Consider the following 14,639-nt stretch of genomic DNA (forward strand, 5'->3'; position numbering starts at 1 on the left):
CAGCAGCGAGAGGCCCGCATACCGCACCAAAAAAAAAAAAAAAAAAAAAAGTACTAGGGGTGCGGTGCACAACAGGATAAAGATAATAAGCACAGCTGTGTGTTGTATGTGAAAGTCATTAAGGGAGAAAATTCTAAGAGTTCTCCTCACGAGGAAAAGGTTGTTTTCTATTTCTTTAATTTTGTATCTGTATGAGACAATGGATGTTCACAAAACTTACTGTGATAATCACTTCATGATGCATGGAAGTCAAATTATGCTGTACACTTTAAACTTACACAGTGCTGTATGTCAGATATATCTCAAAAGTGGAAGAAAAAATAAGTACTTATATTAGATTTCTGATTATTTTAAAGTTATATCTAATGGATGGTATTAAACTTTGGTGATAAAGGTACCTGGATACCAAGCTTTAGCTGACTAGTCTTGACATCTGAAAGTAGACCTTGCTTTGCCTTACAGATCTCTAAGTGCATTATGGGATTGTCAGCTGCAGCTAGATTGTATTCTCTGGTACAGCAGGTGTCATGTTTGGTGACGCTTACGGTTTTCTTTCTAATTTTGGATTTTCTAAAGTAGTGTAGCATCACTTGGGAACCTGTTAGAAATACTGATTCTTGAGCCCCAGCCCTGCCAAATTAGAAACTCGTGGCTTGGCCTGGCATTCTGTTTAAATCCTCCATATGATTCTAAAATTTGAGAAACATAATAGATTATACCACTTTTATAGAAGTAGCAAAGCTCAACCCCTTTATATAAATTCTCCAGTTTTGTCCCCGTTATTCAGATCTATTTATTTTGATTACACCTTAATTTAACGGATGTACATTTTATTTTATTACGGCAGTGCTCACAAAATTTTAGGGTTTCATTTCTAAATAGTCACAGTTGTATTTAGAGTGGTATTTTATTTGATGCTAATGAAAGTTTACTATAAAGTATCATTTAGGCGACTGTACTCATCTGTTTGGAGGGAATTACGTCCCTTTTCAATTAATCATCTGTAAAAATGTTATATCAGGTGGACGCTCTGCGGTTGCGTTTGGAAGAGAAGGAAACCATGCTGAATAAGAAGACAAAACAAATCCAGGACATGGCTGAGGAGAAGGGGACACAAGCTGGAGAGATCCATGACCTCAAGGACATGCTGGATGTGAAGGAGCGGAAAGTTAATGTCCTTCAGAAGAAGGTGAGGTGCAGGTGTTGTGAGCCCAGGGCCCCGCATCAGACCCACGTCCTCGCTCCTGCCACTGAGTTGTGCCTAAGTGCTGTCAGAGCCTCTCTCTCGTTCCTCTGTTTATATTTTCGCAGGTCGTAATTGAAACCATTGCTGCAGGAGGTAGATTGTGGAAACTGTTCTGTACGTTCAGTTTTTAAACTTTCGAAGTAAACACTGTTTGGTATCTTCAGTAGTATTTTCCATGCTGCTGTCTCTGAAGAGTGCCTTGTGAATTGCCAGAGTATTCGCATGGGCGTTCTTCTGCCTCTCCGAATCTTCTGTCTCGTACGGCAGCTGTAGGGCCATGAATTAGTGTAGCACGTGGGCCGGGATTCTCGCAAGACTGCAATTTTGAATAGAAACACATGCTACTATAATGACATCTAATCTACATACGTCAAGGAAAGGAAGACTTTCTTTCCTATTTTACCTTAATCATAACTGGAAAGAGGCTAACGCTGTAATAAATAAGGAAAGTACTAATAATTGTCTTCCCCTCCCCCTTTTAGCTAAATTAAAGGGTACCTTTGAGGTAATAGTTATATAGACACTGGTATTTATTGTTCTTCTCCACTGAGGGGATAGATCAGAAATATTTGACATTGTCCCAGTTTATTTTTAAGCTCTAACAATAGCCCAGGAATAAAACTCTCTTCTCTAAACCTCAAATTCAGCTTTTCTTTTGTGTATAGAGGACCATGTTCAATAGTTGTCCTCTATTAATTTGGTTTTCATTTGCTTTCAATGAGTAAACATAAAAATTTGATCACTCTAGATAAGTGACTGTAGTATCTTATTAGTGGATGCTACTTTGTTTTACATTTTTATACATGTGTTCTTCTCACCTTACCCCCCACTGCTCACTTCCCCTTACCGGTTTCTTGTATACGCTTCCAGGCACAGTTTACATACACAGTTTACACAGGCAGATACATATTCTCTTTTTTTCTGTTTACCTCTTTCTGTGTTCTTCCATGAACATTTTATGCACAATCCATATAAAGCAAAAATGTTTCTCTAAACACAGGTGTTACCATTCCTTTATTTCCCTTTGCTTTCCTTTTTTTCCCATTAATGTATTTTGAAACTTCTTCCGGGGCTTCTTCATTGTTACCAACAGCACTGTGCGGATGTGCTATGGTTTATTACAAGGTTTCCACTGGTGGACAGTCTGCTTAAAGTTTCTGCTGTTATGTAAAATGATGCTGCATTTTAAAAATGTGCATGTTTAGTTCATTCATAAGTGAAGTATATTTCTAGGTAAATTACTTAAAGTAGAATTGCTGGGTGAAAGGATATGCATTTGTAATGTTGGTGGATTTTGCCAAGTCACAAGTACATTGGTTAGAACCCAAAGGTTGTTTGAAAGTAATGCACATCTTATTTTTAACTAGATAAACATTAAAAAAAGTTTTTCATAATTGTGAACAGGGGTTTGAAGTTAGAAATAGCACCTCATCATCCTGGAATAATCATAGTTTGTAAAAATAGAGTGGCAGCACTTATGTTACCACTTTATATCTGTAATCTTGTTTAATCCTTGCAACTTTCTGCTAGTGGATTTTAGATCTTGACTGCTCTGTTATAATCAGTGGCTAAATTTTTAGGCCATGACACATAATAAGAAATATATTTTACATTAATCTGTATCAACGTATGGTATACATGCTTAGAGATACAGCTAAAACAGAATTTTCACAAAATGTACTCTGAACTATCTTCTCCCATTTCTTAAAGGAAATAGAAAAGTGTTAGTCCCAATCCATTAAGTTATTTCAGTGCTCACTAATAAAACACTTTTACACCTTGGTATCCGTTCTCGCATGCTCCCCTTTCCTGCCCCCAAAACAAAAACAAGCCCCAAACCAACAAAGTCCCAGACATATTACATAATAAGGGAGGTTCAAATTTGTACAAATCTGTTTAGCTAAAAAAGTGGTAGCTTCAGGTTTTGTCACAAGGTTGGTCTTATTCCAAAATGCAGCTTTTCCCATGACAACAACTTCCCTGTTGGGAGGATTAGACAGTAGTATGTGTTCAAGCTTTGTGACACTACAGGGCATCATACAAATATAACATGTATTATGCTTTGTCTAGTCTCTTTGCCTTTCGCTGTGGAGGGCCAGTGGAGTAGGCTCTAGAGGGCCGGTAATTGTGCTCTTTTTAGTACACTAGCTGCCTCACTAATTTGTCATGTTATAGACTTTGATTTGTCTTAAAAACAGTTATCAAATAGGTAGCACAGTTACTTTCAAAACTGGTTTAGATTATTACTGCTTCTTTTAAGATAATGCCTCTAGAACTGTCATTTTCAGTGCTTAGAGCCTTTATGTTCTGCCTGCTTATTTTGTTGTAGGAGTTACTGTACTAACATCATTAGACTCAATGTTCGTGATGTGTTTCCTGGACCATTGTTTGCTGATAAAATAGAAATAACTTTAATTTTTGGATCCACATAAAATAAACAAAAAGACACAGTAAGTTTAGAGGCAGTTAAAGGTTCTCAAGAGAGCTATAATTATTTGTATTACGGCTTTCCTTTCTTGAGGTGCAGACATCCTCTTGCTCCAGGATTCTATGAGCAAAAGCTTGATTTTCAGGTGGTTGACAGAGGGGAGCTGGCTGAGTGCGAGACTGGGGGTTGAGGGAGTAGAGTGAACTCTGATGAGCTGGGCTGTGGTGATATGGTGGCTTCAGGAGGCCGTGTGAAAGGTGATGAGCCACACGGACAGGATGTAGAAGGCACCATCTGTGGAGTAGATCATGTAGGAGATCTGGGAGAAGAGCGACAGGATGGAGATGAAATGGCCCAGACGATGGTGACTGTGGAGGCCGCGTATCTGGCGTTCATTGAACTACAGGATGTTGGTGATGGCCAGTACCCGTCCACAGCAGTGATGCAGAGATGCACACAGCACGTGATTCCAAAGGACAGCCAGATGTCACATAGGATTTGGCCAAAGTTCCAGGTGTGGGTGATGGTATATGTGATGCAGATGGCTATGACCAAGATGAAAGCCGAGAAGATTGGTCTTGGCCAGGGAGCCAGTGAGATAGTTGGTTGGCATGTGGAGCTTCCTGGTAAGGAAGACAGTGAGAAGCACAAAGGCTTTGGTGAAGACTTTGGTCCATGTGATGATGGAAAGGACCTCAGCAAGAGAGATCTTGAGTTCCTGGAAGGTCCCAGATCCCAAGCCTCTGGGGTTTCTGCAGCATTCAGGATCTCTTAGAGGCCCCCAGGAAGAGGCCTTCTGCTGACGGGTTTGGAGGGGGCATTCTAGGTGGCTCTCTCCGTACTCATAGCTCCTTCTTCCACAGTTGTCTTCCCCACAGAACAAGGGCATCCTTCCATTTCACACTGGAGGGCGACATATATCACATGAATAGACACAGTGAAAAGACCCCAGGTCTTACTTGTATTAAGAACACGGAGGTGACTCAGCTGTAATCAAAGGTTGTTCTAACTCAGACGAATCTCAAGGTTCTCACTCTTCTGGAACTCTGGTAGACACATGCTGAATTTGTTAGATAACCATCAGGTTACCCACCAGTGTGGACAGAGCTCTACAGGTCTTGCTTTTGGCCTTTGGGCTCTTTCCAAAGGCTTGAGGCTCTTACTGTTTGATGATGTATTCAGAATTTCCCCCACTCTTTTCTGTTCTGAGAAGATTCTGGATTTCAGGTTGTCTCCTGGGAACTTTTAAAGCTAGAGCACCAGCCGATTAAGAGAAGCAGTTCAGTCAACAGCCCACAGTTTTCCCAGGTTAATCTTGACACATAATGAGGTACTTGTTTTGGTTCCTTTTCCACTGATCGTTTCTGAGCCGGGAGAGAGAAATGTTCCAGTTACCAAGACTTGAAGAATGCGTGAGTGTGGAGAACACAAACAAATGGCTCGCTGTGAGTTCCCCAAGAGGAGCATGGGACCAGCAGCCCTCCCTGGCCACACGAGCGCTCTGTGTGCTGTGGTGCGGCCCTTCCCCCTTCCTCCTTGCTTGTCACCTGGTTTTGTCCCACGTTAACTACAACCCCCAGCCGAGCACCTTCCGCTGGGCTCTTCCCTTCCCTATGCCTTTGAGATGCCCTCTATTGCTTTCTTCTTCTTCTTCTTAAATTAACAGGCTTTATTTTTAGGGCATTTTCCCATTTATTCCCTGCGCACAGTTTCCCGTTATTAACATCTTGCATTGGTGTGGTGCATTTGTTAAAATTGATGAACCGATATTGGTACATTGTTATTAACTAAAGTCTGTAGCTTACAGTAGGTTTCACTCTTTGTCTTGTACAGTTCTGTGGGTTTTGCCGAATGTATAATGACATGGATCCACCATTACAGAGTCATACAGAGTATCGTCACTGCCCTAAAGATCTCTGTGTTCTACCTGTTCACCTCTCTCCCAGCTCGCTACCACGGATGTTTTTACTGGTTATAGTTTTGCCTTTTCCAGAATGTCATGTATTTGGAATCATAGAGTATGCACCCTTTCCAGGACTTGTTTCTTTTACTTACTATATGCATTTAAAATTCCTCCATTTCATTTCATGGCTTGATAACTCATTTCTTTTTATCGCTGAATAATATTCTGTTGTCTGATGTACTACAGTTTGTTTATGTAATTACCTGCAGAAGGACATCTTGGTTGCTTCCAATTTTTATCAATTATGAATAAAGCTGCTATAAACATTCACATACAGGTTTTTGTGTGGGCACAAGTTTTTAACTCATTTGGGTAAATACCTAGGAGCATGATGGCTGGATATATGGTTAGACTATGTTTCGCTTGTAGAAACTTCCCCTATATTGCTTTTTGTTTGTTCGTTTGTTTTTGACTGCGGCAGGTCTTAGTTGCAGCATAGGGAACCTTTTGTCGTGCGCACAAGCTTTTCGTTGCGGCGCGCGGGCTTCCCTCTAGTTGTGGCATGTGGGTTTTCTCTCTCTAGTTGTGGCGCATGGGCTCTGTAGTTTGCAGCACACGGGCTCTCTAGTTGAGGTGCGTGGGCTTAGTTGCCCCCTGGCACGTGGGATCTTATTCCCCTGACCAGGGATTGAACCCGTGTACCCTGCACTGGAAGGTGGATTCTTAACCAGTGGACCACCAGGGAAGTCCCTATATTGCTTTTTAATTGGGAACTTTGAAACACATTAGCTTTGCAAAACTTGTTATACACTTGAGTATTTTTTTTTTCTTGGTCAATGTGTATTAATGTTTTGGCTTGCTGTAAATCCCTGGGTTATTCCCACTGTAGATTGTTGCTGTAACTTTGCTACTAACTTCTAGTGTGCCCACAATTATTTTTTTAATAGAAAAAATAATTCTGAAGTATACTTTGGGGGAGAGAGTTGTACAATCATTGTAAAAGTTTAGCCTCTGAAACTTTTTTTGTCTAATTTTTATGCATAATGTAGAATCACTAGTATATTTGAAATATATTCGTTTTGAAATATTTGAAATATTGAGTAAATGTACTCAACTGTTTTAAAATCTAGATTTTAATGCACTAAGAAGGGGGTCAAAGGGTGCAAACTTGCAGTTATAAAATAAATAGGTCCTGGTGATGTTACATATGGCATGGTGACTAAATATAGTTAACAGTACTGTACTGCATGTTTGAAAGTGGCTAAGAGAGTAGATCTCAGAAGTTCTCACCACAGGAAAAGAAATTTCATAACGATATATGGTAACAGATGTTAATTAGACTTAATTGTGGTGATATTTTGCAGTATATACAAATACTGAATCATTATGTTGTACACCTGAAACTACACAATGTTACATGTCAGTTATACCTCAGTTAAAGAAAAGACACTAAGAAATGACAATGTGGATTAAAAAATTAGCTAGTTTTAAGTTATGAAAGTAATATATGTTCAAAGTAAAAAAAAAATTCAAGAAGTACAAAAACATATGAAATGAACTTATCTTTTCTCATCCTTTGACCCTCTCAGTGCAGCTCCTTAGAGATGTAACTTGTTAATAATTATTTGTATACTCTTCTATAAAATATCTGTGCATATATAGGCATACGTATATTACACACCTTTTTTAAAACAGACAAGTGGGATCATACTTTTTTATTCCTTTAAAAATAAACATATTTTTGTGTCTTTTTATACGTAGCTTTATCTCATTGTTTTTAACGTCTGCATGGTTTTTGGTGTCTCACTTGCACCCTAATTAACTGATGTCCTATAGCTGTATAAGTAGATATTTATAGGTTTTTTTTCTTGTTTATATATTTGTTATAGTAGCATAACAGTTAATGACATAAACATACCTCATTCATGAATTGATATTGTATGCATCTAAAAAAATTGATGGATGCCCAGTTCTCTAAAAAGCTTGTGCTTTTATATATTAAGATGAGTTTCTGCACAGCTTCATCAGACGTTTGTTGCCAAACCTTTAAAAATTTCCACTGACCTGGTAGATAATTTAAAAATATCTTCTTTCTTCCTTCCTTCCTTCCTCCTTCCCCCCTCCTTCCCTCCCTCCCTCCCTCCCTCTCTTCCTTTCTTCCTTCCTTCCTTCCTTCCTTCCTCCCTCTCTCTCTCTCCCCGCCCCCCCATTTACTTATTTATTTATTTATTTATGGCTGCGTTGGGTCTTTGTTGCTGTGCGTGGGTTTTCTCTAGTTGCAACGCGTGGGTTTTCTCTAGTTGCAGCGAGCAGGGACTACTCTTCGTTGCGGTGCACAGGCTTCTCATTGCGGTGGCTTCTCTTGTTGCGGAGCACAGGCTCTAGGCGCGCAGCCTCAGTAGTTGTGGCTTGTGGGCTCTAGAGCGCAGGCTCAGTTGTTGTGGCATACAGGCTTAGTTGCTCTGCGGCATGTGGGATCTTCCCAGAACAGGGCTCGAACCCGTGTCTCCTGCATTGGCAGGTGGATTCTTAAACACTGTGCCACTAGGGAAGTTCCAAAAATATCTACTTTCTTGCTTAGTATTTATTTAAATTTGAGTGCATGTTGAGCATTTTTTCATAGGGTTTTCTTCGTTTTGAAGCTACATATTCATGTCATTTCTACATTTTTCTATTAGATGGTTTATTTTTTTCCCTTATTGACTTATAGGCGTTCCCTAGTAAGTGCATTGGCCTCTTTCCTCATGTTTTACAAATATATTTTCTTGTTTGTCATTTTCTTTTTTACTTCCTTTATGATATTTGTTTTAGAATTTATGTGTCAAATTCAGTTGTCCTTTCCTCTGTGTTCTCTCAGTTTTCAGTCATGCTCAGAAAGTCCTTATGCCCACCAAGGTTTTTAAGTAATTCACGCATGCTTTCTTCTGGTACATTTAAAGTTTCTTTTTTCTTTATACCTAAAAATTGTTTTATAAAATTTATATATTGGCTTTAATGATTCAGCTTTTTCTTCTTATATGTGGCCAGTCATCGTTATAATATTTATTAAATAATCTACCTTTTTCCTCCTGATTTGAAATGCCAAAAATAAATTGTTTAAATGTGGGCCTGTTTCTGGTCTGTTCCGTTTATCTGCCTCTGTTTCTTTGACTGCTTTTTATGAAAAATACTTAGTTTGTTTATAACCCCTCTTCCTGATTTTTGTTGGTAAGCTTTGTTGTCTTTTGCTGAGTCCACAATACTTTTCATATTTACATTGTGTTGGTTTTTGAGGGGGAAAAAGTCTTTTCTGTAATCGTGGCTCAGATTGTTTAGCCTTTATTTCTGTGTTTAAGTGAATTTAGTGTTTACCACTGTTTGTAGCACCATGGCTTACCTGTTCCCAAGGTTTACATTTCATTTAGTTCTTGGTTCCCCAAGAACTCCTTTGAACACTTTTTCAAGAGTGGTCCTGGGTGCTTGCTTGTTTGTTTTTTTTTTTTAAGTGTACCTTTTTATTTAAGATTTTTTTTTTTTGACGTGGACCATTTTTAAAGTCTTTATTGAATTTGTTACAGTATTGCTTCTGTTTGATGTTTTGGTTTTTTGGCCGTGAGGCATGTGGGATTTTAGCTCCCTGACCAGGGATTGAACCTGTACCTCCTGCATTGGAAAGCATAATCTTAACCACTGGACAGCCAGGGAAGTCCGCTGGGCGCTTGCTTGTTGACCATGCATTTATATTATCGTTTTACATTTTATAATTTAATTATTTGTGAGATTCAAAAAGCATAGAGAGTAACGTAATAAGTAATAGTAATTACTCAACTTGGGAAGTAAAATTTCAAACAGAGTCAAAGTTCTTCGGCATGTCTTTTCTTGAGAGTATTCCCCTCCATTCTCTCCCAGAAATAAACGCTTGCTTTGGTGTTTATGCATGCACCCGTATCTTAGGTCAGGATGCGTGTTTTTGTACAACCTGTGTATGTGTTAATAAAACTTATATAAGAGGAAATACACATGGCAGATAAATATGAAAAGTTACGTACCCTCACTGTAATCAGTGGAATGTAAAATAAGACCAGATTAAGAAACCATTTTATACTTACTGTTGTAAGCTGTGTTGGCAGAGATTAAGTCTCACAGTATCAGGTGTTGGTAAATATGGCAAGTGAATTTCTCACACAGTGCTGTTGGGTTTTTAAATAGGTACAACTATTTTGGAAAGCGCTTACTAAACATAAGGGTACCCTGCCAGATACATATACTTTAGATGAACTCCAGGATGTATGTAAGAACGCTCATAGTAACCTTGTTTGGATTAAGGAAAAAACCAAAACAGAACTGAGGAAGCACTTTGCATATGTTTATTGACAGAATGATTGAGTTAGTAAGTTGTGGTATAGTCACACAGTGGAATATATTATTCTTTTCGTTTTAGGGCAAGGGAATATTTAGGATAAAAATTCAGCAAAGTTATTTCTTCTGGAGGTAGGGAAGGGAAGAGGGTTGGGATAAGGAAGAATATATGAGTATCTTTAGGTAATTCTCATTCTTACGATGGGTAATGCGTTTGTGTGTAATTTAACATACTTCATAACATATAGGTGTATATTTATATTTGAAATATATTTAAAATACCTGGAGGCAGATTTACTTCTGTTTAATTTGCATTGCTGGTACATGGGTGCTTATTATATACTTTATATGTTTCCTTTTGTTTGAATATGAATAATAAAAATGCCTAGAAAATACCTTCTCTGTACCTACATATCTATCTTCATTGAGAAAGAATTTTTCCTATGTTTTACTTTAAATTTATTCCTAATTTTATAATTGTGAAATTAGAACCGCCTTTCTCTAGAAGTTTATTTGTATATTTTGAAACAATGTCTGGTGCAGATGTAGAGTCTCATTTGATAAAGCCCAGCTGTTCGTTTGATTAAAAGTCCCTACAAAGTCTGGCAAATGGATTTATTCAGCTTATGGTCAGATATGTCCAATTAAGGTGAATGGATGGCTTCGACAGTTTTGACCCTCTTTCCTTGAACCAGAATTTGGCTACTTACTGTATTTGCTGGTTAAGGTTAACTTGGGCCGTACTGAACAAGTGTAACCCTCCTTCAGCGGGGTGGTTTTTTAGGTATTGGGAGCCTATATTTGACAGCCCCCAAATCTTATTTTCCTCAGTGAAATATTGCTGTTCCTCCCATTGTTCTTATTGCCCTGATTAATTTTTCTGATGGCAGTTGTTTTTCTACACTCCTTTTTCCTCCATACTTGTACTCTTTGGATTTTTGAATCTACTTGCAAGAGAGATGATTAGAAGGTGCTTAATGTTCTGTTCTTGGCCCTCCCTGAAATGTGGTATTGGGAAAACTCACTAACCCTCAGTTTCCTCATCTGTAGACAGGGTATAATAGTTACTTTGGGGGGGTTGTTAAAGGATGTAATGTGTATAAAAGCACCTTGGAACCCATGAAGTGTTATATACCATGCATATATTAATAGGTGTTAATATTGTTTATTCTTATTACACTTTACTTTGCTAAATTCAGCCAATGATTCTAATCTTTGAGAATCTTTTGAAACTTGATTTATTTAGTCTGTTTATCTCCTTCAGTTTTATGCCTTCAACCCTTATGAATATATTCTTTTTTTAAAAAAAGTAAATTTATTTATTTATTTTTGGCTGTGTTGGGTCTTTGTTGCTGTGTGCGGGCTTTCTCTAGTTGCGGCGAGCGGGGGCTACTCTTTGTTGCGGTGCACAGGCTTCTCATTGCGGTGGCTTCTCTTGTTGTGGAACACGGGCTCTAGGCGCATGGGCTTCAGTAGTTGTGGCGTGCGGGCTTTAGTTGTTGCAGCATGCGGGTTCAGTAGTTGTGGCTCGCAGGCTGTAGAGCGCGGGCTCAGTAGTTGTGGCTCGTGGGCTCTGGAGCGCAGGCTCAGTAGTTGTGGCGCACAGGCTTAGTTGCTCCGCGGCATGTGGGATCTTCCCGGACCAGGGCTCAAACCCGTGTCCCCTGCATTAGCAGGTGGATTCTTAACCACTGCGCCACCAGGGATGCCCATGAATATATTCTTTATACATCCATGTAGGTGATAAAATGTTGCAGACATTTTATCAGAAAAGGCCCAGAAAAGACTTTTGTGGTATATTGTAAGAAAACTCTCAGATTGATATGGTTATCCAAACAATTCTTAGACCTCCTTTTGTTGTCTGTAGGTTTTTCGTTTGTTTGTTTGTTTTTTTGGTAATCCCAGTTTGTTTGCAGGTCTAATTTATTTTTTATTTTTTAAAAACTTTTATTTTATATTGGAGTATAGTTGACTTACAATGTTGTGTTAGTTTCAGGTGTACAGCAAAGTGATTCAGTTATACATTTACATGTAACTATTCTTCTTCAAGTTCTTTTCCCATTTCGGTTATTACAGAGTATCGAGCGTTCCCTGTGCTGTACAGTACAGTTCCTTTGTAAATCCATTTTCTCCTCTGTTCTTCATCCAGAAGAAATCTGTCTTGAAAACCTGAGTCCACTGGACTCATTATCATTCTGTATCATTCCTTCTGAGAGTGATGTGAGCCACTCGATGATGTACATGTTGGCCTAGCTTTCTAAGCAGTGTGTCTATTTGTATACACTGGAATCTTCTTGGCTCCTCTCCTTTCCCCCCTTACTGAGTACATTGATAGTTTCACAGTCACTTTATGTTCCTGTGGGCGTCCCAGTCTTCCCAGGCGTCCTCAGCTGTCTCATTCATGCAGTCAACATTGCCTTCTGCTGTGCACCTGGCACTGTGCTAAGTACACAGACAGGATCGTTTCTGCTCTCAGAGTCTCAGGGTTGTAGCAGTTAAAGAAGTTAACATACAAATGGTGTACAGTGGGCACAAAGGAAGACATTCCAGATTCGACCTTGTGTGAAAGGAGTCTAAGAGAGGTCTTAGCAGTCGAGTCTTGAAAGGTGTGTGAAAGTTTGCAAGACAGATGGGGAAGGGGTAAGACGTCCCAAGCTGAGAGAGCGGTGTGAATGAAAAAGGGGAAGAGTGTCCTTTCCAGAGGGTCACGCCCTGGAATTTTACCTCTGGACTTCATACATTTGTAATACGGATTCCTAAAAATTTCTGGTAGAGCTCTGTCTCTCAGTGCCTTTTCTTTCTTATTATGATCTCTCATATTACCTGGTCTCTGGGAAAATTATTCCCATTTCTTACATAATGAGAAGGTTTTCAGAGAATGTACTCATCTTTATTGTCCTATTAGTTTATTTAGGAAACTAATAAATAGAATTCAATATTTCATTCCCCTGGCCCTGAAGATTTTCCTTCAGAAGCTTTAGAAATTTACCTGCGGTGGTATACTGAAGTATAACCTTACAGGCGGAACTTGAGATTTTCCTGGAGACATGTCTTTTTATTTTTTAATTAATTAATTAAATTTACTTTTGGCTGCATCAGGTCTTAGGTGCAGCATGCGGGATATTCATTGAGGCACGGAGGGTCTTTCGTTGCAGCGGGTGGGCTTCTCTGTAGTTGTAGCGGCAGGTTTTCTCTTCTCTAGCTGTGGTGTGCAGGCTGCAGGGCGCATGGGCTCTGTAGTTGTGGCACGCAGGTTCCACAGCTCATGGGCTCTATAGTTTGTGGCACGCGGGCTCAGCAGTTGTGGTGCATGGGCTTAGTTGCCCCTGCGGCATGTGGGATCTTAGTTCCCTGACCAGGTATCGACCCAGCATCCCCTGCATTGTAAGGTGGATTCTTTACCACTGGACCGCGAGGGAAGTCCCTGGAGACATGTCTTAATTCTATGCAACACTTAACCTACTTTGCTGCTTCTTTTTTTTAAAATTTATTTATTTTTGGCTGCGTTGGGTCTTCATTGCTACGTGCAGGCTTTCTCTAGTTGCAGCGAGCGGGGACTACTCTTCATTGTGGTACACGGGCTTCTCATTGCAGTGGCTTCTCTCGTTGTGGAGCATGGGCTCTAGACTCGTGGGCTTCAGTAGTTGTGGCATGCAGGCTCAGTAGTTGTGGTGCATGGGCTTATTTGCTCCGCGGCACGTGGGATCTTCCCGGAGCTTGAACCCATGTCCGCTGCATTGGCAGGCGGATTCTTAACCACTACACTACCAGGGAGGTCCCTATTTTGCTTCTTGATTTAAACACTTATTCCATAAGGAAGAGCAGTTGGTAACTCTGCTTTCATCCTTTCCTTGTTCTTGGCATCTGCATTCTCTATCATTTTTCTCACAAATAATACTTATAATTGTAAATTTAAGTAATATTTAACTATTTTAATATTTAAGGAGAATACCAGGAAACAATGTATTACTTTGGCATGTTAAATATGCATTAAAAGTCCTTGTTTTCTGAAAATAGTAGCAGCTTTGATAATGGCTGGATTGTGAATCACATACTCTGGACCGATTTTGGCTGTGACTGGGCCACCACTGCCTGCCCATAGCCTTCCAGCTTTCTAGGTAGTATATGTATTTGTACGCACAGGGATAGCCCTGTGCTCATAGAATGAAATGAGACAGTAGCAGATGGCCAAGCATGCAGTACAATGGGATTAGCAGTGGCCTCTCCTTTCCAGGGCTCTCCCCTATGGTTTAAAGTAGTTTTGTGTTACAGTAAATTTCTTATCTTTATAATAAATCACTGACCTGGAAAATGTAATTGAGCATTTGAATCTGAGCTGCACTCAAAATCTGTGTTAAAATTGTACAGCTTCTTGCTTGATTGATTATAAATGGTAATGTAGCTTGGAGTTTAATTTGCTGACGCAGACGTTATCATCTTCCCCTTCTATGCCTCTGTAACTTCTCTTTATTTCACCTTGCCTGCATCTCCAGTTTCCTACATTTTGGTATTTAGAGTTTAGATTTATCAGTAGCAGAAAGCTAACTGATAATTGAATTAGCAAGTTTTCCCTTTTTGTGGTCCTAGATTGGTTCTTTAAGTCTCCTATTATTTTGTTTTCCGTAGGAAGTCAGAAAGAATAGGTTCTTTATATACTCTATTTGTTTGCTGTAGAGTCTTGACTTAAGGACATGTTAATTTCTTCACTTTTTCCATATCATAAA

At 39.4% G+C, this 14,639-nt stretch overlaps 1 protein-coding gene across 9 annotated transcripts in view; it reads left to right on the forward strand.

Moving 5' to 3' along the window:
- Nucleotides 1-14,639, forward strand: part of ERC1 (ELKS/RAB6-interacting/CAST family member 1) — a 391,788-nt gene that overhangs the window by 115,853 nt on the left and 261,296 nt on the right. For all 9 annotated transcript variants that reach the window (XM_032647173.1, XM_032647178.1, XM_032647182.1 and 6 more), the window contains exon 8: nt 1,022-1,189. In XM_032647173.1, coding sequence (XP_032503064.1) covers nt 1,022-1,189 — 168 coding nt within the window. The remainder of the gene's footprint in view (nt 1-1,021; nt 1,190-14,639) is intronic.

This window comes from Phocoena sinus, chromosome 10 (assembly GCF_008692025.1).
Source record: "Phocoena sinus isolate mPhoSin1 chromosome 10, mPhoSin1.pri, whole genome shotgun sequence".
Lineage (NCBI taxonomy): Eukaryota > Metazoa > Chordata > Mammalia > Artiodactyla > Phocoenidae > Phocoena > Phocoena sinus.